The sequence below is a fragment of the Strix uralensis genome, chromosome 2, assembly GCF_047716275.1.
Source record: "Strix uralensis isolate ZFMK-TIS-50842 chromosome 2, bStrUra1, whole genome shotgun sequence".
NCBI classification, from domain to species: domain Eukaryota; kingdom Metazoa; phylum Chordata; class Aves; order Strigiformes; family Strigidae; genus Strix; species Strix uralensis.
Genome location: NC_133973.1, coordinates 77,871,590 through 77,894,429, shown reverse-complemented (window position 1 = coordinate 77,894,429; position 22,840 = coordinate 77,871,590). Strand labels below are relative to the sequence as shown.

At 37.3% G+C, this 22,840-nt stretch overlaps 1 protein-coding gene across 4 annotated transcripts in view; it reads left to right on the top strand.

The window, feature by feature from the left end:
- Positions 1-22,840, top strand: part of PCCA (propionyl-CoA carboxylase subunit alpha) — a 288,817-nt gene that overhangs the window by 19,759 nt on the left and 246,218 nt on the right. For 2 of the 4 annotated variants that reach the window (XM_074859350.1, XM_074859349.1), the window contains exons 3-5: positions 19,892-19,982; positions 20,718-20,831; positions 22,367-22,420. In XM_074859350.1, coding sequence (XP_074715451.1) covers positions 20,730-20,831; positions 22,367-22,420 — 156 coding nt within the window. In that variant the 5' untranslated portion in view covers positions 19,892-19,982; positions 20,718-20,729. The remainder of the gene's footprint in view (positions 1-19,891; positions 19,983-20,717; positions 20,832-22,366; positions 22,421-22,840) is intronic. The other 2 variants (XM_074859347.1, XM_074859348.1) reach the window with 1 other exon arrangement.

Sequence of the window (22,840 nt, the reverse complement as noted above, 5' to 3'; positions counted from 1 at the left end):
GTTATATTCCGCTTTGCTTGTGCTAACATCTCAACCTTTCCAGAGGTGGTGGTGGAAAGTGCTGTATGTAGAAATTTTTATGCAATTAAACATGGTCAGTGTGACCAAAAAAGATAGTTGTACCATGCTCATCTGTGAGAGGTGCTGCAGTGTCATGGTTTCCTGCTGCCTCACCCCCTTGGAGACGAGAACAAAAGGTCCTTGGACCCCTTCTCCTTTGAGGCTTTCTGAGTATCCTGTCTTTCCTGACTTTGGCCTTCACCCAGGTCTTCAGCAGCAACTGTTTCATTGTGCAGATTTACATCTGTTTCTCCTGTGGTTTATATTGTCCCGGCTGTACTATTTCTTATTAACTGTGGCTGTGGAGATTCAAGGATGATGTTTTGAGGCAGTATTCTTGAGCACTGATATCTGGTAATACTATCTCATTTCTTGTCTGTGTGGGTGTAAATACTGGTCAGCAGGCCCTGGACTGAATTTCCTTTTGCTATTAGGACGACTTCTAGACAGAGATGGACCTGAGGTAGATTTTTTGTAAAGTCTGTGCTGCCTACTAAGAGTAGTTCTCTCCCCTTTTTACCTTCCTATCTTTTGTGTATCTGCCACTTGTGTTGGCACTATGACATGTGCAGCCTTTTGTTAAATGGATACAGGCTGCTTATCTGTCTGAGATTTGGCCCAGCCTTGGTGCAAAGGCAGGTCCGACTTGGAGCCGGGGGAGCTTCAAGAAGCTTCTCACAGGGGCCATTGGTGTAGCCACCTCCCCTGCTACCAAAAAACTGCTGCCACTCACTCAAACCAGGACACCGTCTTTGATATGGCTGGCTCCAAGGATGAAAAAGAGAGGTGGATGACAATTACCTTGGCTCTTCCAGGGCTCTTACAGGTGTTCTGTAGTATCTTAGCAGCTGAATTTGAGGCAGTTGACCTAGCTAAACTACAAAGTGAATGAAAAATTGGATCAGCTGTTTAGAGGTCTCATCCAACCTCAGTTATTGTTCACTTTTGTTTATTGTTTTTTTAAAAACCCATGGGATGGGAACTAATTTTATGCAAGTAAAGCAAAACAGACTAAGTTAATTTGTATTATGTTGTCAAATGGGCAAATACATGATTAGTCAATAGTCTTTGGCTGTACAGTGTGAAAGAAATAATCTATCTCTCTCACCATTTATGGCATCATATTTGGTGAGAAAAGGAATGCCTCTTCACATATAACTTGAATGCTTATTATGGAAGTATGACCTGTTTCTTTACCTGTGGGATTTTTTTTTTTTTTCTAAATTGCTTGTCACCCGTGGCTGAACTATCAGGTTCAGATTTGGGGAAGCTTTCTTTCAGTGAGGATTTTCCTTGGCATATACAATTACCAAAATACTTGTGATTCTGAAAAGGTAAAAAAAAATAATGATGAGAGCACATATAAGTCTCTAGTTGTCTCTCAATTATAATAAAAGTTGAGTGTAAAATTTGAAGAATAATGTGTAGAAAGTTAAATAATAGTTCTTGTTTATGACAGACTTTCCTACATAATTTTGCTGATCTTGTGCTTAACACTTTTCAATTTTGCATATGGTGCTTTAACTGTTTGAAAGCTTTTCAGCTCAACTTTTGAGTGGTGGTTTTGTTCCAATACGCACAGCTGTTGTTCTTAATTAGCTCTTCTGGATGCTACTACTGGTTCAGTATTGAAACTGTCAGTCTCCTAGAAATGCTTCTGAACCCAGGAAAAAGTTAATTTGCTGAGCCTGATTTTTGTTTGGCTTGTTTTTGCTTTATAAGTGAAGGAGTTTGTCTTGAAGAAGAACTAACAGAACAAATGTATTGTGTGGTGGCTGCTGGTGACTACATCTCCCTGCTGTTTCAGAATTTATTTTGTTTTTCTTAAAGGCTTTTCCTGAACATAACAAAGGTGGTTATATTGCCTGGATAATGTTTGTGCTTTGTGGAGGTGAGAAGCCGGTACTTTGAATGTGTTGGAAACTAACAGGAATTCAGTCCTCAGCTTCTGAAAAAAAAAAAAGGGGGGGGGGGGGGGGGAGGGTGTGAGAGTGAAAAGAACCCCTGTGATAACAAGTTTTAAGTACTATGTTCTTCTGGCGTAAGGGCCCTGGCAGTTCTGCTGCCTGGTGCAGTGAAGGCTTGGTGCTGGAAGCCTGCCTGGCTTGGCCTGCCTGTTGGCATCTTCCTAGGCCTCTCACTCATGCTGTCAGAAAGGATCCCAAATGCCTTTGAATGTGGATGACTTAGTACTTGTTGCTCGTATATTTTTAGGGGCTGAAAACCGTTTGTCTGGGAGGGAAGGGACAGTGGTTGAGGAGTTGCCTTTGAGCACTGTTGCCTGATAAGGCCTGACCCCAGTGTCCCGAACCTTTCTTTTTGTAAAGGAGAATGAAATGCAGAATGGTTGGGCTTGGGCAGCCCCACTGTCTGCCACAGTGACCTGCTGCTGGGACTTGAGAAACCATAGCTGTTCCTTTGTTTCTTCTCTTACACTTTCAGCAAGGTACTGCTTTTCTTGCTCCTCACTTGTAAGATTGATTGAAACTGTGAACTATTTACATATTTGTGGTGTTTACCTTGTTAAGCATAGCAAAATTTTTGAGAACTGTGGAAACCACTGTAACATCTCTGTACTTTTGGTTTGAGAAGCCGTTTTTTATGCTGTATGTAATACTCGATAAATTCAGTAGTTGGTGATTCTCTATTCAGTAATTAAATGCTGAATTCAAAGGTGTAATTTTACAAGACCTCAGTACTAATATGGACTTTGCTATTGTGTTTTGTCATTTTAATGATAATGTTCTTTCATATTTTTTAGATCAATGTTAGCTTTTATTTGGTGAATATATTTTTATAAATATTGGTAAATATTTTATTTGATAAATATTTTGGAGTATGTAGAAGATATGTAGCTACCTCAAATATGTCACTGTAAATATAAAGTTATGACTATAATGTGGAGGAGATTTTAGCTGTATGAATGTTGGGTTTTTTCCAATAACCTGAATTTTAATAGTAAATCTGACTTTATTTTTCTTGTGATACAGTTACAGTTGAAGGGTATTTTGTATTCCATTTTTGCTCGCTGAATGTTTTGCAGTGTTTTTAGAATCAGCCTTGAATATGGGTTAAATTGAGCCTGGAGTTTTGTCATGTGCTTCTTGTTCAGTATCTGTGGAGCTGAAGATTGACAGATAAACTTGTAGACTGAGCTCTGCAGTAGTGACACTTGTTGACAGCAGTTTCCTATTTACTTTTTTTTTTCTTTAGAGGAAATACTGTAATTCTACTGCAAGTTAACTTCAATAACTTAAAAGAAATATGTAGTTTTTACATCTTAAGGTGTACAACTCAATATTCACCCAATAGTAAAGTTTGTTTCTGTGCTAGTGTTTTCCTCTTTCTGCAGAGAATTTTCTTTTAAAACTTAGAGAACAAAAGTAAGCGTGTGTGGTTTTTCTATGCGAATTAATTCTGAGAGCTAATTTTTAAAAATTAGGCTAATGAGATTGAAGAAGTGATACTGCTGTGTTAAAACTTTTTTTGTAAAGCAATTGTCATAGCCATAACATAAAGAAATTTAAAGAAAGTTTTTGATTTGAAGATATGCCTTTTAAAGAAAGGCTTCCAACTGCTAGAATGTCATATTTCCATCAGCTGAAGTAAAGCATACAATCACTGTTACAGTTTTCTGCCCTCAGATTTTTGGGAGTAAAGCTAACACATTAGCTATTGTTGTAAATTCATTTTGCAGACATGCATGCCTGTGTGTTCTCTGCACCAATATTCTTTCTGCAGAAGAAATTTGAATTGTATGACTTCCAAGCAGTTAAGCCTATGGTGGCCTTCTCAAGGTGCAGTCAGATCATATGCTCTTTAAGAAATTACAGGTGTGGTAAGTGTGGGATGAAGGTGGCTGTTTGTTTGTAAGTTAAAATGAAAATTTAACCCATTTCTATTTGAAGTTCATCATGGAATGACCTTTCTAAAATTTTGTAGCTTTGAAGCATTTTTGAAGTGGTATTTTCTGGTCTGAGTTGCTGGTTTCCTCTCTGTCTTAAGTGATCCACTTCTGTAAACTAAAACAGCGTTTTTAGTTTATTTGTTCCCTCCTAGCAGGCCTTTCCTAAATCGAGGAAGGAGAGCACTAGGGTTGTGTTCAGTGGAGAAAAAAAAAAACATTCTGGTTTTGCTCATAATTTTGCCCTGCTTGATGTGCTAGAGATACTAGGTTATGTTTTATTTTCAGACTTTTTAGTTCTTGAGGGGGAAAAATGCTTCAAGTTCTGATGTCCGAGCATGTGGTGTTTAACCTTTCTGGGCCAAATTGTTGTAGAATCACTTCTCTAGCATGCTAAGTATGATAGTTAAGGTTGATAACGTAAGTTTGATAAGCCAACATTAATGTAGATTGTGCCAAAGAGGTGATGGGTGTTGGTCACAGACTTGGGAGTGAGAAATCTGTGTTCATGTGTAGAGTAGAAGCTGGCTTTTGTTCGGGTGGGTATTTTGACAGGAAGCTTGTGAAGAACTCTTGGCCTTTGAATTTTGTTAGTGATCCACAGCTGCTCTGAAAGGTAGACTTCAGATAGTGTTGTGTGTCAGGTAGGTAGTGCAGCCACACCTAAATGATTTCATTCAGGGTTCTTATGGAGCTTTGCATTTCTGTTATATTTGCATTTACATATATTTTAGAGCATGTACTCTTGAGTTTTTCCTTGAAAAATGTTATGCTAATATTATCTGAACAGGAGCCTGTAAGTTGCTCCCTGTCCTGTGTAGCCCCACAGGAGAGTACTTTGAAATAGGACAAGGGTTTCATTGTGAGTGTATGATCATATTTCAAACAGTCTGGGGCAGCGGAGGTGCAAGAAAGTGTATGTGAGGGTTCCTGCCAAGTTCAAGCTCAGTTGTGTGGGCAGGCAGTCGGATGCTGCACCAGCTGCCTGTAGCGGTATCATCCATACTTGCAAGGGAGCGCTCTGCTGCTCTGATTTGCACTGAGTGTTTAAAGTGTATTCAGCCAGAAAAACAGTGGAATGGTAGAATACGCATCTTTGTACTTACTTTCTTTATTCTTTTGATGCCTGCTCTTTGTTTTTATAGTGCTGCCTGTTCAATTTTTGGTCCTCAGACTGTTTTTTCTTCTCCCTGGTAGTAACTAGCCGAACCACACGTGGTTGTGGAATTCACTCACACTTTTCCCCTATATTGTTTCAGTCTTGTTTTCCTCTTCTCCCTCATCTGTTCCATCAGCGATTGATCATGTTGTTCAATGTAAGGTGTGTCGTCATGCAAGTTTACTGGTGGTGAATGATCTACTTTGGGCAAGAAAATTGAGTGTGTTACAAACCTAGGAGATGGTGGTATGTGTTGTTCCTTCCCCATTCCTTAGCATAAAGAAGGCGGCCTAAATTCTGCACTAACTCCTGGGCATTTATCTATTTTTATTTATGTGTCTAATTGGACTGAGAGAGCTGGAAGGATGATACTAATTTGGAAGTAGGGAAAGAGGTGATCTTTTCTGAGAAAGCAGCTCTTACTAAGTTTTTATTTCACGTCTGGACTGATTTCCGCCCCCTCCCCCTGGCTATTTATCGAAGCTATTTATCGATTGCTTTTATGAGTATCTTCTTTCTGTCATGGAAAAAACAAATGTTGCCAATGTTAATGAGTTTCAAAGCTAGCATTACTTCTTTCAGAGCTCTGAATGCATTTATATTGTTTGAGCAGAAGGATGCTTAAATCATGAAACTGAACTTTGAAACTTTAGATGGGTTTATTAATTTTCTTAAATTAATGAAACTTACCTGTCCTTTTCCTCCCCTCTAAAGAACCTAGATTTTTTTCCTCACTTGAACCCTCAAGATGAATTGCCTTGGTTTCAGCATGTCCTTTTCTGCCAGCCTGTATATACATGGTAAAATATATGAATATTTGACATTTACCGTGTTAAAACAAAAAGCCAACAAAATTCATGAAAATCTCCAAGAGCTGCATCTTACCCAGGTGGCCTGCTGTTTGAAATATGACTCCTGGTGTGTATTGTACTCTTAGCCCTAGGATTCAGTAATGAGATTGAGTGGTATCTTGCGTGAGCAATTCTGGATGATTGACAGTGAGGTGATGTGAATCATCATTTATCAGGATATTATCATGCCTACCCTTGATAATTTCTCCCTGCTGTCTGGGGAGGTGGTGAAGACAGATAGGACTTTGTGATGTCAAAGTAATTAGTGTGTGTTGGTTTCCAGCTGAACAAACTGGAAACTAATGATCAGGTAAATGAAGATGAAGTGCATTAGTGTAAGGATGAAGGTGCAAGGACCTTGGGGAAGAGCTTATCAAAATTTCATGGGGGTTATTTGAATATCTTACAATTTGTGCAGTTGCAAGCAATATTTAAAACTACTAAAGGATACTTCTGCAACAGTCTATTTACATGTCCTTTGTTGATACCTCTTCTAGTGAGAGGGTCAGCACTACTGTTAAGGACATCAGACTCTCTGCTGTAAAGACTAGGAACTCCTTGTTATTTTCATGAAATCAGAGTAGTGAATTTCCAGCTAATGACAGCAATTTGAGTTAAATAATGTTAAGGAATCCCAGTGTACACTGAAAAGGTTGAGTTTTCCAGTGATTCTTCCCATTTTTAAGAAGGGAAATGACCATAATGTGGCTTCTGTATATTTGACCTGTGACTGGCTCTTTTTATTCTTAAAACATTTTAATATTGCTTGGTGCATATGTAAGTATCTTAAAATATATGGACTTTATATTATAATCTGTGATGCTGCAGCAGGCTTTTAACAAGCACGGTAGTTTCTTGGTGCAAGTTTTGAAAATTTTATGCATGGGTCCTTACTGAAATGCTTTTATAACCTGAAAAAACCCTTTTGTGTAGGTGTGTACAGTTATGCCAGTGTTTCAAATGATGCTTAATGCACAAGATCACATAATATAATTAATGTAATTGCCATACCAACAGCAAGTGATCTGTGTGTTTCTGTAGTTAATTTTATCATATGTGATTAGATATTGCTAATTGTAATTAACTGATTGGAAAGCTATCTGTTTTACATGCTTGCTTTTCAATTATTAAAATGGTAATTTACTCATTGTCATTTATCAGTAAACTTGTATTAATATGCCAGTCTCCCGGATACCTCCCAGAATAACATACTTGTGACAGCAAAGTTTTATAATTAAAGCCTCATGGCAAAACTACTCTTTCAGCTAATTTTTATGTATACAGCTTTCCTCTTTTTATTTCAGTTGCTTCTTTGGTGAAAGTGAGTGGGCTAGAATCTCTGGCAGGAATTTGTCCATATTAATATGGCTCATCAGAGACATTATATTTAATTGGAGAGCCTGCGGTATAGTCGCAGGAGGCTGAAGGGAATTATTTAGCATTAGCAGTGGCTCGTCTGGGAGTTGTGCACTAATCAAGGAGCTTGTGTGTTAACTGTAGGGATGATGGGAGTTATGACGATTATGACATGTGAGCACATGTCTGTATGAGAACTGGACAGGCAATGAGTTAATCAAGAAATATATTAAATGGCTCCCATGCTGCTTCATTATTACTCTGTAGAGTGTCTGTCAGATTGTGTACTTTTACAAAAAATAAAATGAAATTCAACAAATAGATGTTTTTGCAGGTAAAGTTAATACCAGATTTTTAACAAAGAACCTCTTCTTCCTGCTATTTTTGAAGTGAGTATGTGCTTTTAACTGCTGTGTTGATAAAGAATAGGTGAATACTTAGTCTGAAAAATGCATTTAAACCACTTAAACGCGTTCCTCTTCGGTCTGCACTTTTTGTATTTTGTCAAATGTTTGCTTTCAGTAAATATTATTTCCCACTTCCAACTAGATATTTTTAACATCTTTAAACTTTCACATAAAGAATACCTTGCTAAAATATACAATTTATTTTTATAAAATGTTAGCAACTTAGCTTCAGGGAAAAAAAAATACTAATCTTTTCCACCACCAGGATGCCCCAAGCCTTGCCAAGAAAAAAACCAAACCCAACATCCCTTAACTGTATTGCATGGACTATTTATATGCCAGGTAGACACATTTCGTGCCCAGCATGGTTAGAGGCATCCATTTTGTATCCATCATGAGTTTATCAGTTATGCTGAAAGAGTCCATGTTTAGAGGAAATGGAACTAATAAACTAAGCTCACTTAAAAAAATGTTGTGTAAACCCATAAACCAACTGAATTATATCTGTAGGCAAACTTACCCCAGAGCTGCTGAACAGGTGAGTGTGTGCACTTTTCCTGCTATTGTAAGCACTGCCAAATTTAATAAAACTTTCTACCAAACTGTAACCTTCATGTATTAACTTAATTAATGCAGTATCATGTCTAGTACCCAAAGTGTTAACCTGTAGGAGGTTGTTATTGAAATCCATTATCTGTGGAGTCAGTATTAGTGGTCAGCAGCAGCAGAAGTAAAACTGCAAGTAAGACCCTCCCTTGGGTGCTGTGAGCTCAGCAGGTTAAACTGTCAAAGCTTCTTAAAGGACGGATAGTTAAACCCCCTGGAGTTATAGGTAAACCAATCATTTGCTGTCAGCAGGAAATATGACTTTATTTAGCGGGTTGGAGGGAGGAAAAAACCCAAACCTAAATGCTAACAGGAAAGAGGATTTAGAAGGAGCCGTTGTGTGAGTGTGTGAGTTGCTGTGCTATGTAGATTATATGCAACTTGCAAAGATTTTTTTTTTTTTTTTAAATTCCAGGCGTTTTTAAAACAGAAATTTATTTATATAGAAGTTTACTCCGATGTCTTATAAAACTATACATATAGTTGAGCTACTTTATTAAACCTATGAGTATTATCTATATTTTGTGAGGAATGCGTAAGTTTGTACCTTTCTTAAAAATGGAAACAGTTGTCACCTTACAGAAATAGGTTGTTTCTTTCCTTTGGTGTTGCGCAGGTATTGCTTATATAGAATGTAATTGTCTCTTTACCATGCTAAATATATTTAGCATTGACCAAGTGCAGTATATTTAAGATCTAAATATATATTTATTAGAATTTTTATGTATAGACCATAACTATTTATGATACTGTAATAGTAGTATTTCCCATATTTTCTAGTTTTTACTTTGTCTTCGGAGCTGAAGATTAGGAGCATTTGACTTTGCACTTCTTAAATTCTTGTGTCAAAAAGGAGAATCCCAGAAGTGATAGTTTGTTATAGAAGGGTGTGAATTAGGTGTGGGAGTAGACCTGAGCCTTGCTATAGTTTTGTTTATTGGAACATGAACTTAAACTCTTGGTGGGGGGAACTTCATAGTGGCCTGTGAAGAATGCGCTTTTATGTATCAAGACACCTGGTTCCTCAATACATGCACTGGTTTTGGACTAAATCTGCTCAATGTGTTGAAATAACATTGTCGTAAGATTAATGAAATGCAGTAGAGGCTTAAGATTCTGCTTGTTGTCCTTGAGTTATCTTCAGATGGAAAAGTGTGTGTCATAGGAAATCATCTGTGAGGTGGAAATGTTGTTAGGGAAAAATACACAATACCTAAAAAATTAAGGATTTTCCTAGGGTCATGCTAAAAACAAAATCTCTACAATTTGAGGTGTAGCTATGGCAGAACTGAGGGCTGTAAGAAAAAAACTTGATAAAAATATTTTTGTCAGATGATCTGGAAAAGGATGGGACCACATGAAGTCTCGTGTCAACATCCATGGTTGGATTGTCCCGTACTGGTATTAACTGTGTGAAAATCGTATTTAGACAGTGCAGGTTTTCTTGTCTGTTCCTGCCCATTTGTTAGATGGTGCAGAGACCTTACAGATTTGGTGAGCCAGCTGCTTGTCTGTACAACCATTTTCAAGTGTATGGATGTACTGTGTAACATGAGATATGTACTTCTTCACTTAATGTATGGGTAATATGTTTGGCATTGTAGAATTTAAATTAAGAATTTAAGGACAGAATGGAGCTTAGTACAGTAGTCTAATGAGCAACAAATACCTTTTAAAAAAGCATTATACCATATGATGAAACTGAGAAATAAATAGTTTTTCTGCCCAGTTTAAGATTTTTCTGTGCAGCAAGAATAGTCTTGTGCCATGTCGAGCAGTCAACTCTGGAACTCTTCATCCTGTAACTTAGTTCTGCTGATCTGCTTTTTGTTTTTTCCCTTTGCAGGTCAATGGCCCTGGCTGTTATCTAGTTTGATCCTCCTTTATGGAGTATGCTTTTTCCCATATAATTCTTCACGTACTTGACATTGGGGTCTTCTATGATTACTTTTACCTAGTACTATGCAAAATCTGCTTAAATTTTCTTTGAATACAGGATTGCAAATACTGGCAGACTCTGAGACCCTTATTTTAGAATGTAAGTTAGGGCTAGCAGTTTGTGGTGGGTTGACTCTGTTTTATAACAAATGCAGCTCTGTACTTTTTTACTGTGTTTGTTGTAACAGGACCAAGTGACTGTCAAACATGGCATAGAAGTGATTACACTTCTAGCATGTGCAAGGATGATTTCTTGCTGAAAATCATATTTTTTTAAAAAGTCTTTTCTGAAAAGTTACTTGATAAGTAGATCTCATGGGATTTCTGACTTACTGTGTTCTGTGAGTTCCCACAGCAAGCATGCCTGGTACTTTGTCTCCATTACAGGGTTTTTATAGTCTTCATCTTGACATCTGCCTCTTGGAATCTTGAAGCCGGCTTGTCTTTCAAAAGAAGACTTTTGAGGGTAGAAAACTTAGGATGGGTTTTATATAGAAGACTGTTATCTTCAAAGTTGTGCTGTAATGTAATGAATAATGTGAATACGCTTTCAGAAAAGTAATTTTCCTGCAGTACTAACAATTTTATTGAAAAACTAACAAAGCATAATTTTTAAGAAATCTGAATATTCACATTAATGGAATTTTGAAGGAAAATGCCCTACTTTTGTGAATGTCATGTAATAAAGTGAATATTTAATAAGGCATTTGTAACTATTCCAGATTCCATTCATCATAAAACATAATCTTATACTGGGCATGATGATAATTTTGAGGTTTCGTGACTGAATTGCTGTGGTCTGTTATAGGTACTACTTTAGTACTTAACCTTAGTGGAAAAACCCCACTCACTAGTACCCAAAAGTGGTTAAGGGGTGTGTTTTTTATGTATTTTCTATGATACTTACGTATTGCATAGACATAAGGACATTTTTTTTGTGTTTTAAAGACCTGCACTGAAAGTTTTTCATCCTTAAGGTATTCTGCATTCACCCACAACCTGTTTTTTTTTTTGAATTTTTCTTTTACGAATTATTTGACATTTTAGATCTGATTTCATATTATGTCTAAATTTCTCGAAGTCTAAAACATTTCTGAAAGGACTGTTTGTTCTCTCCTGTCTCCTCTCATGTGTTCACTGTATTGGATCCAATGATCATGTGTCTAGGAGATGATTTAACTTGCTGATCTGACAGAAGGTTAACTTTCCCTCCCCTTAGATTACTTTTCCACTGGGTTTGTTCAGTTCATTGATCTGTCTCAGCAGCACTGTAATTGCTAGAGCTGAATGTGGAGGAGAGTTAGGGGTGGGATCACCCTTTGAGTGGCAACCTGTATTTGCATAAAGTGGGGCTTACTGTGAAACTTCATTCAAGTCTCTATGGTTCATTTTGGGCCAGAAGTTAGTGAACATTGGGAAAAACTTAATTTACTGTAGGGACTGTATCTTGCATTTTTCGATTTTTTTTTTTTTTTTTTTTTTTTTTTAATGTTAGTCCTCTAGCTACTGCTCCAGAATGGTGCCTTGAGCTGATGTCCATACTTCCCCTTTCACCTTTCTCTTAAATATTGTTGCGTGGTTGAAATGCTGTGGATTCACCTTGCTGTTGCTGTGGGCTGTTCTCTCAACCCTGGAACTGGTTTCGGGGATCCCTGACTTGACTACCATCTTTGGATGCTGGAAGCAATTTCTGCAGTCAATCCATCTGCAGGCAGGCAGATTTGGAGATTAGATGGGAACCTGTTGTGTACTGTGTTCATCCATCTGAAAGAGGAACTCTGAATTAAGCTGAAAACATTAGATAGGAGCATGCTGCCGATGCATACTATGTGTTGCTTTTGTAATGTGGCTGAGTTTAAGCTACTTTTCCTGAATCCCATATGTCTTCTGGGATGTCTAGCTCAATTAAGAGCTAAGCCTCTACTATATGAAGTTCTGTAGTTGGCTACTCTTGAACCATGTGATACTGTTTTCTAGACCTGTCTAACTACTAGTTTTCCCATCTCCCACATGTCTTACTCATTTAGAAAGCAAAACAAAGAAACATGCATTAAATGCATTCCCTGGTGAGCTTGTTTTTGGGAGAGGCAGGAGAAAGAAACAGCATGAGAAAGATCTGTCCTATTGCTTTGCTAATGTGCTTAGAAAGCTGAGATTCCATTAGGGAAAGGCTGACATGTGGGTGCAGATGTTTGAAATGCAGAGAGGCTACTGAAAACACTGTAGGGCACTACTATTTTGTTACCATCACAAAAAACTTAATTCTTTTTCTAAAACACTTAAAGCTCAGAATCGCACACGCTGCAGAGATGAAACTAGCATCCGCACGGAGCATAGTGGACTGCTTTAAATATGATTAATTGCTCAGCTCTTGCAACAAATAGTGACTCTTGCTTTGGTAAACAGATTTATTAAGTGTCTTCCCAAGTTGTTAGTGTATGCTCTGAAGTAAAATTCTCCTGTTTCTCCTGGAGCCTTGCTCTAGATAATGTACTCCAAAGTAAAAATAGTCTGCAGAAGTATGAGTGCAGTTGCTAGCTTGCAGACTGTTTCTTCACAGTACCCCATAAATCAGCAAAGGTACTGCCCCCAATCTTCACTTGGGTGAAGAAACTTGGTAGCTGCCCCATCCTATCAAAGGGAGCCATGAGTGGAAGGAGGCAAGGGGAACACTTTTCCCTCAAGATTGTAAGAAGTGTTTTGCTACTGATGTAATGAGTTGGAGTTGAAGAATGGGACATTGTAGTTTTTCCCTCCTGATTCCTCTACCTTTGTTAATCCTGCTGTTCATCCAAAGGTAGATTAGTAAACAAGATGACTATTGATCTACCTTTTTCCACTTCTACCTTTTCAGTTGTTCTACTAAAGAAAGATTGATTGTCCCTGCTTTGTGTTGACTAAAACATGTGGAAGGTTGTGATACAAACCAACCATTTAATTCTGCTAAATTTTCAGTGGCAAACAAATTACTCTTATTGGCTATTAACTGTGACAGACTAGCTTTTTTTTGTCTTATAGAGCGCTAAGCAGGTTTTCCTCTCAAAAAGAAAAGCTGCTTGAACTTGAAAAGAAGTTAAGCAAACTTTTATTTGTACTTGCTGGTTATCTGCAGACTTGATAGGCTAAAGAAAGTCTTGTTTTAAGAGTGATTGAATTGTTCTGAATAGAAGCCTGCAGAGACAAGCTTTCCTAGAAAAGGTCCAAAAGAACATACTATAGAGACAAACATCATACCTTCGATTTTCAAGGTCTGGCCAAAAAAGCCACCACCTTGTTTCAGTCAGCCAAATGATACGGTCTTCCCAGCATTCAGCTACTCAGAACTGAAGTTTAGCCAGATCTGTGGTCTTAACTTTGTATGAGACACTAAGTTACTAGTTTCTGGTCTTTACTATTTTGGAGGGTAAAACATGGTAAGTACTTGCAGAAAAATTCTGGTGGAAAAGCCTTCTTTCCCATCAGTATTCTAGAAGGTGCTTGACTGGGAAGTTATCTGCCAAAGAATAACCATATAGGAAAAGGCTTTAGGAGCCAAAGCCATTCTGGAAGACTCTTCTCTAGATTCTTATCTGTAATGTCTTCAGGACTCTGGAGGCATTTTCTTGCTTGTCCCAGCAAACAGAACTCAGTTTCAGAGTATTGCTGCATGACAGCCTTAACATAGTCTGTTTTTCCACAGTATCAGTGATCAGGCCTATAGATACAATGGGGAGTCCTTTCCTGTTGATGAGGTCTTTGTCAGGTAAAATTGTGTGTCTTTTTAGCAGCCAACAAATTTCCAGAGCTTCATTCATGGGAGAGAGAATTTTGAGATTACTTTTTCTTTTTTTTTAAGGTTACAAAAATAAATTCATGTTTATAAGTGAGAATGCGGACAAATGAAAATCTTTATATGTGTTGAAAAGTGCATTCTCTTAGTCTTGGTTAGAAATGCAGTCTTTCGTGCCAGGTTGGTGTTTCTCTTCTTTTAAAGACTGTTCATTTCAACCTGGATCCTTCCATTTTAATTATAGTTGAAATCTGTGGATTTTTGAGGCCACTAGTAAGTGAGGGCATTGCTGTATTCAAGTTTTGACCAGTTGGTAAACCAAAGGGCAGGATAGGGGAGTAGAGGAAAGGGTTCTATTCCCCCCCCCACCTTGGCTGGTGTTTGCTAACCCAGTATCTAATCCTGTAGATGCTAAGGGATGGGCTGTTTTTACAGTCATTGTAGACTTGAAGGGGACTGCAAGTAAACACCCTTCACCAAACCAAATGAAGGCCACTGAAGAATTGTTTTATCTTAGTCCTCACATAACTATTTGGGTCATCAAATTAAAAAAAGTAAGCTTTAAAATAGGCTTGCAGAGAAATCTACTTATGCTGACTCTGTAGGTTGACTTATTTGCATAAATTTTTATTTAGGTTTTTGAAATGCTGAGTAAAAATAAACGTGGAAAATATGAGATGCTATTATGGCTTTCACAGGTCTGCTTTTCATGTGGCTTAGAAATGTTTTCATTATTTCATTTTAGGGTTAAATGCTGTAATTGTGTGGCAGTATTTCTTTGCAGATAGCACTTTAAAGGCTGTATGAATACCGCACACTCACTATGTGCACAGATTTATTGTGTTATTGGTGTGTGTATTTTAGTATGAAGCTGCTAAAGACCTTTAGGTCAGATGAAAGATGTGTTTTTGGCAAAGCAGTAAATTTGAACCTTTTTTGCATCCATTTGATTTTTTTAATTCAAGACTGTTCAATGCCACAAGCTTTTTGTTGTGTTTTGTCTGTCTCCTTTTGGCAGTGGTGCTGGCAAGATTTGAGGTGGTTGTTTTTTTTAGCTACCTTACAAAGGATTTACTCATTAGCCCTATTTTATGGGTTGAGCTAATTGTGATTTGTCTTGCTGAGCGGTATTATGCAGTTTGGGCCAATTAAGTGAATCCACTTACACCAACGGATGTTGTTCCAATGTGTAATATTGATTTGAGCTATAAAAGGAGAATGACTTGTTTGATTAGATTTCTTTGTCTAAACAATGCTTGAGATCTTATCTAGTGTACCAAACAGAAGTTTCTCTTCACTGAGCTTTTTTAAATTGCTTATTAGGTTTGATTAATACTGTATATGCAGTTATAACAGTTTCCCTATATATAAATTTTGAAACGGTACAGAAGAACTTGGTGAAAAATGTGACTTGCAACTCAGTATAACTGTCTCTGCTGCATGAATATCAACTTGTATTGAGACTTGGGGATGCATAGGGTGACCTACTCTGAAAAACTCGGACACTGGGGAATCCCAGACCTTTACCTCCTCGGAGGTGAAGGAGTGGGGGGAGTGTGTGTGTGCGCCTATGTGTTAATTAGGCATTTACACTGAAGTAAATGGCATCTGTCACATGATAAGCATCAGAAACTGCTGAGGTATATAAAATCATCTGTGAAAACTATGCGGGTGATATTAAGCACTGTTAGGAAACACATGTAGATCTATTTTTTTGTTTCTCCATTGGCTGTCATGACAAAGTCAGCCTTTACTATTTGGAATTAGATGAGAATCACTATAAAACAAATTGTGGAGAAAAGCACTTCTGTTATGAATCAGATCCATAAGAAGGTAATAAACTCTGGAGTCGCTGAATAATTATAATGCTAGGGATCTGTAAATTATCTTTAGGGTCTTCCATTGTTTTATAGATTTCATATGCACTGAAAATAAGTCTTTTAGTTCTTTGCCTTAAAATAACTTTTCATACATTCTGTTTCCATACCAAGAAAACTTTTCTGTGTTTAAATGTTGAGGGGCCTGCATATGTAAATGTGACTTGTTTATAATACAGATTTCAACTAGCAATCTGCAGCAACTGAATGACTCCTGGAGAAGGTTACCTTGATTCTACTGTGTTAAACAGAGCATCTCTAGGAGTGCTATGTATATTTTTAGGTAGTAAGTTATTAATTTTGATCTCTTGAAATTATTATTATTTGAGATACAGGTTTGATTAAGGGGATAATTCAGTAAATTCAGAGTATGGCTGGGCAAGAGAGCATGCTGCTGTCAAATGAGTACATGTACCACCCTCCAGGGTAAAGAAGAGCTAACATAATCTAGGTAGTTTGGGTACTCACTAGCAGTCCTTCTAAATTGGGTTATCTCCAGCAAAGTGGATATTGAGTATTTTAATGGTGCTTATATCCAAAAATTTTGGTTATGGGCATATTTATCTTCTGGGATATGATGCCAAGCCCTGTCACCAAATCTAGTTTATAAATCTTCCTGAAATAGTGAAACATCATGTAGAAGAAGGACCTCCAAAGCCAATCACTGCTACTGTTATGTTACCCCTTACCACACTCTGCACCCTGAGAGCTGTTGCAGCTTGGAGCGGTGCTTGGAACCAGTCCAGGATGAAAATCGCTGGTTAATCAGCCCCGGTGGACTCCTCACTTTACATGCCTATTTGCTGGAAATGTGGTGAAGAAACACAAAGCTGTTCCTGTGTAAAGATCTGGCAGGATTTACTGGTTTAGGTGCCTTGCCGTGAAGGTGGCTTCTGGACTTAAACTAGCTTTGGATACAGGTGGCCATTTTCGTACAGTTTTGCATCTGAATTAATAAGCTTGTTGGACTTGAGTTAGTTCTTGTATCTGTATGTGGTCATGAAGAACTGTGCAATAAAATCATTGTTGTACTTCAAATTGTGTCCAGTTGTCGTCGTACCTTAATCCAGAAGTAGTTACACTACTTAAGAGTATTCATTCTAATGTTTTTCTGCTAGGACTCCTTGTTAAATCCAGAGTATTATTAGTAGCTTATTTGTCATAGATGCAGAGCTGAGGAGGCTGTGATGGGCTGGTTGGGTGTTTGTGGCTGATGCGGGTTTGGATTTCCAAAGGTGTAGCAAATCTATACAGGGCTTCAGATGACTAAACTTTAGTTTTTGAATTAGGTAGAGGTTCTGCAAAATGATGATTCAGTAGGTTTTGGTGAATCTCTTGCCTTGTTTCTGTTGTTGCTGCAATAAAATTAGCCCTTACAAAATACACTGCTTCAAATATACTACTTCTACAGAAATCAAACTGCTTTTATACAAATAAGATGTGTCTTTTCATGATTTCTAGTTGTTTGTACTCTCTAACATAACAGTGTACTGTCTAACATAACAGGTCCTTATAGCTGCTTTGAAATGCATCTTTTGAGGCACAGGTAGCCTGATGTGATTAAAACTTGCAGTATAAACCATTAAGCACTTTAAGGTTTGTCTGCTTTCCCAGCTTTTGTTGCTATCCATTCATGCTTGAGATTACAGGGTCAATTCTAATATTTATGAAGGAATTGCATTTTTTCAGGAACCTCCTGGGACTTGCTTCTTTGTTTTTTTGACATTGTTTTTGTAAACTAAAACAGAAAAGCTAGAAATTACACTTCTTGAAGTTTTAGCTGTAGTAAGTTAGGGACAAGTTTTGAATACCTAGGATTGTGTGATTTAAGTCAAGCACTTAAGCAACCCTTGACTTTGAAAATAAACATATTTGAAACTCACAGTGCTTGAGGAAGGGGAGTTGCTGGATTCTTTGGACTGTCTGGAAATAATGCATTATAAAGTCAGCTTCTGCAGAAAAAATGGTTTAGTGAATTATTATGTGAATTATGTATCACTTGGTAGTAAGCTGAAAGTTTTAGCTGCCACGTAGATTCAAATGATGGCTTTTGTTATAATGTTTGCTAGTAAGTATGGTTAGTGTAACTGCGTTTATATTATACTGTAAATTCTGTAGTGTATTTATGTTACAGTATTTGGAGTATTCTTCATGAACTACAGGGCATTGTGAAAGAAATTAAATACTTAGAGAGGGAAACTGTCATCATGAATTTTTAAGAAGAAACAGATCTCTCTTTCCATATTATATGTAGACCGGTGTAATCGTAGTTATAAAAAAGTAGGTATGAGAAGGATCCATAGGTTGAAGAGCTGTCACTGGAACCTGAAAATCTGGAGGTTTTGAACGAGTGGGGAGGAATGGAGACCTCCTTCTTGTCCTTCAGAGATTTGCTTGACGCTCTGTGGCGGTGTATCAGGTAATATGAATGTGATGTAGCTACTGTTTTGCTGTTTTGTTACATCTATCTGTGGTATATTAGGGTACATGTAAGGCTGAACTGGCACTAACGATTTGCAGTAAGGAAAACAAGGAGAAATGGATTTGCCAGATTACAGGGGAATGCGGGAAAGGAAGAGTCAAAACTCCAGCGAGTTGAAGTAACAATGAAATGTTTCAGAAGGGAGAGAAAATAGTGGGGTAAAAATGCATAAGACTGTTTATATGTATAAAATCAATGTTTCTGCAGTATCTTCTATGGCTACTTCTAGTACTAGTAGGATTGCTGGTGTCTCATACTGAGAAGTGTGTAGGTGTGGTGTTTTTTCTCTCAATTCCTGAAAATAGCTAACTATATTAAGTTAGTCCTTTTCTATAAGGGAGCTTTTGGTTTTGTAAAACATACATGCTCAACTATGCTTAAGCTTGAGTAATCTTGTTTAGACATGTAAACCACACTGGAATTCAAAACAACCTTAAGCATATAAATTGATAATGCAAATAAAGGTATCCAAGGGCCATGCTGTTTCTTGTACTTAGTGCTCCAGGAAGAATGACAGACAGGCTAATCTTGACAGCATTTGATCAGAATAGGTTACTGACTTAAGTTGCTGAGGTATACTTACTAAAAAAGCATTAAAATCCTGGTGCATGATTGTCTGTGCTAGTGCTTAAGGTTTTTTGGTTTTGCTTTGTTTCTAATGTGAGGCTAATGCTGTAGTGTTAAAATAAAACCATTGTGACTTTACAGAAGCAATAATTCAAATGTGAAATGTGTGGTGATTCCAGGAATTTATGTGAACTCCGATATGCTCAAGTATAGAGCAAATTCAGAAGCTATTTAAGAGATGCTCCCAGAAAGAAATTTGGGATTAGGTGGCAAGTTAATGTTTCTTCCTTGTGGTAGGATTAACTTTTGCAAAGTTCAGAAAAATGTCAATAAAAATGAAACATGAAGAAAAAAGTAAAATGCTTACTGACTCCTGTGCTTGTTATACGTGTTTGTTATACTTACCCTGAATATTTATTTATCATTGTATTATTCAAAATAGTGTTTGACCACTGCTTGTCACTGTTTCTAGACTCCCCCCCCCCCCCCCCCCCGCCTTGTTTTTCTGAATGAGCCAATAGTTTGTCGGCTACATTACTTCTAACCTTAGCTTGTCATATTTGACAGCCTTCGTGCTACTTGCAAATAAAATTCCTTTTCACAAAGAACAAAATTCCTTGCTCATAAACTAAAAATATTTTAAATTTCACATATGTGAATACTCATTTTCTAAAAGAACACCCTTTTAAAACAATTTATTTTCGGCTTCAAATGCTGAAGATGATTTCAAAGATTTAATAAAAAATTTAAAATTGATACACGTTGGAAATGTCAAACAGTATAAACAAGTTACTGACACATAGCTAATATAATCTTACACAGTTTAAGCAGTGGCATGCTTGCTTAAATACATACTGAAAGGGAGCTTACAAAAGGAGAGCAGAATGAGGAAAAAATGATTGTTTTGTTTCTCAGGTCTGTGTGTATCTTTAAAGGAGAAGTGTTCTGAACTCTGAAAACATGTTGAAAACCAATCTAATTAAACTCTTGTAACTTTTTCTTCAAGGTAAGCATGTGTATGAGTTGTAAGTAGGCTTCTAACTTCAAACCTAGGTATTTTATTATTTCTGGTAAAATGTTGGAAATGTTTGTCCCTTTTGTATAGTTCAGGTTTGACTAAAAAATGTTTGGCAAATGCATATAAATGAGGATACAACGGATTAGGAATCAAACATGAGCCTGCTTAAATAATTCTCAAGATTTTCTGGTTCACGTGTAGTGATATTGAACTCTTTAGTCATAGGCTTTAATTTGTGCATGGTGCTGACCTGATGCTGTGCAGGGACACTCACTGCATCCCTTCATTCAATTCACTCTAATTATCCCCAACTTCCTGGGGAGCCTGCTTAGAACTGGTCATGAATGTTTGTTATTAAGTATTAAGATATTAGACTACCCTGGTTACATGTAACAAAGTAGTTTTTAGTCTGAATTTACATATAGATGATCAGTATAGGAAGCTGAAATCATATTTTTCATGATTTTATTTAATCAAATTCAAAATAATATATTGGAATAATAAAACATTTTGACAGTGACTTAAGCTCGGAATTAAATGAAATGAGATTTAATGTTATTGTGTGAGTTCTTGTATGTCAACGTTGGTAATTTCAGTGTGTATTTTAGAGTGGTTATGGTATGTAAATTATCCTTGAAACAATCAGATTTGTGTGCATATTTCAATGTGATGGTAATTATTTTTGCTGGGAGCATCTGTTAATACAGAATATTGCCTCTTCAGGTTCATGTGAAAATGGCGGATGAAGCTGTCTGTGTTGGCCCAGCTCCCACCAGCAAAAGCTACCTCAACATGGATGCCATCATGGAAGTCATTAAGGAAACCAGGGCCCAAGCTGTGAGTCTGAATGAGTCTATCTGCTGCAGCTGTTTCATATATAGAAAGCAGAAAAGCCAGAGTTTGTATTTTTTTTTTAAAGGTGTGGGGGGGAAGTGATTGAATATGCTATTCCAGTTAGTTCATGTCACATGAGTTAAATGTGTCTGAAATCGCTACTGGAAATCAAAGGCTTTGTAGCATCTGGCAGCACTGGTCGCTGATCCTGCAGGTGGCTGCTGGATTCAGCTTTCACACCAGGGAGCAGCTTCAGTTCATTTCCAAATTTGCTGGGGGAAAAAAAAATCCCAATTAGTTTTGAGCACTAACCCTTTATATGCCATAATAGCTTTTTTGAACGTTTTACAAAGTGTTTTCCAAAAAGGCTTTTGCTTAAACTTAGTTTGAATCACTTTCTAAATTATATAAATGTTATTTTCAGAAAGGTAAGGTAATAGTGCATCCCATAATTATTTTTGTTTCAGAATGTTTACAAATGCACGTTAGCTTATATGTGTAAATGTGGGATAGTCTGCCTTCCCTCCAAATTGGCCAGAGATTCAAAGCTTAACAGGAATTGGTTGGAAAAACTAATGTGTAGTCATGTTCACATGCCTAATGTTCTTTGTTCTATTAGTGAAATAAATGTATTATTCAGAGCTACTGTACACAGAGCATTTATTAAAATAAAATTTGATGGGTGTACGTGAGCAACGCTAATTACCATGGAACAGTTTGGATCAGCATTGTAATATCTTTTAAAGATGATGTTTTGGTATAGTGCTTTCAGGGGCTCAAAACTTTCCTATAAAGAAAAAACTATTTCCTTTTCCCTGAGTTTCTGAATATGGAACCCAGTTGTTGAGGCCCTCTAAAAGAGGGAAATAAAATGGCTTATACACTGTTTATTGGAGTATATTGGATCAAGAGTCTTATGTGAATTGCGAAAAGTAAAATGGAAACTTTCTCATGCTCCTCTCAAGTAGTTATTCTAGGTGTGCCTTGGGTTGTGAACAGCAAACTAAGCATGTAAGGATGCATGATTTAGGCTAATGAGACAGTAAACTCTGTTCTCCAGCAAGGGTCGCTAGAGGTAGGAGGCTTATGACTGTGGACCTTAAGACCACTGGTGTGATCAGTGCTAGAAATATTGTGGGATGAGAAGTACTCCATAGTGATTACTGAGAAGCGTGTGGATGAGTATATATGTGGAAGTCCCCAATAAGGTAAATGTGGTAAAACAGAGTTAAAAACAGCAGAAGGCAAAACACCAAATGGAGTGTGTCCCTTGCTCTGCAAACAGCACCTTTCTCCCTAGTTAAGTAAGGAATGTTTGTTTCAGAAATGGCAGTTCATCCAGTGAGTCTTTACAGCTTGATTTAGGACCAATAAATCAGTGTGTTAAGATGGTTTCTTAAGGCATTCAACTAATTTAAATGCTTAGTGGTCTACTTCACCTTCCCTAGTATCTGAGAAGGTGCTAGCAAATTTGGTGTCTGACTTCAGAGCTCAATCAGCTTGACTCTTTTTGTTTTTTTTTTTGTTTTATTTTCAAGGTACACCCAGGCTATGGATTTCTTTCAGAAAATAAAGAATTTGCTAGACGTTTGGTAAGTTATTTCTATTTGCTTGGCTGTGAATGATGCACCAGGTGGCATATATTCTTTCCAAAGTATCTGAGGAATCAAGATACCAGTTCAAGGCAGATCTAAAAGATACTTTAAGATAGGAGACTTCAGTATGCTTTCTGTGCATGTGGGTTTCTTGGATTTTGAGGGTGTAATTGCAGCCTGTGTTTTCTTTTGGAAAAAGGGAGGTGCCTGTTTGGAAGAACTTTACCAAGGATGTAAGGACCTTTTGGCATTTTCACTTGTGCCTGTACTGTTTATGAGGCTTCTCTGTAAAACTGGGTCACTGAAATGATCTAGGTTAAACGTATCTGTTTTTAAGTGATCATTTCAGTGATTCATAGCACAGCTGGTGAACAGCTGTATCAGCAGCCATGAGAAGGTGCTGAACTGCACTTTCAG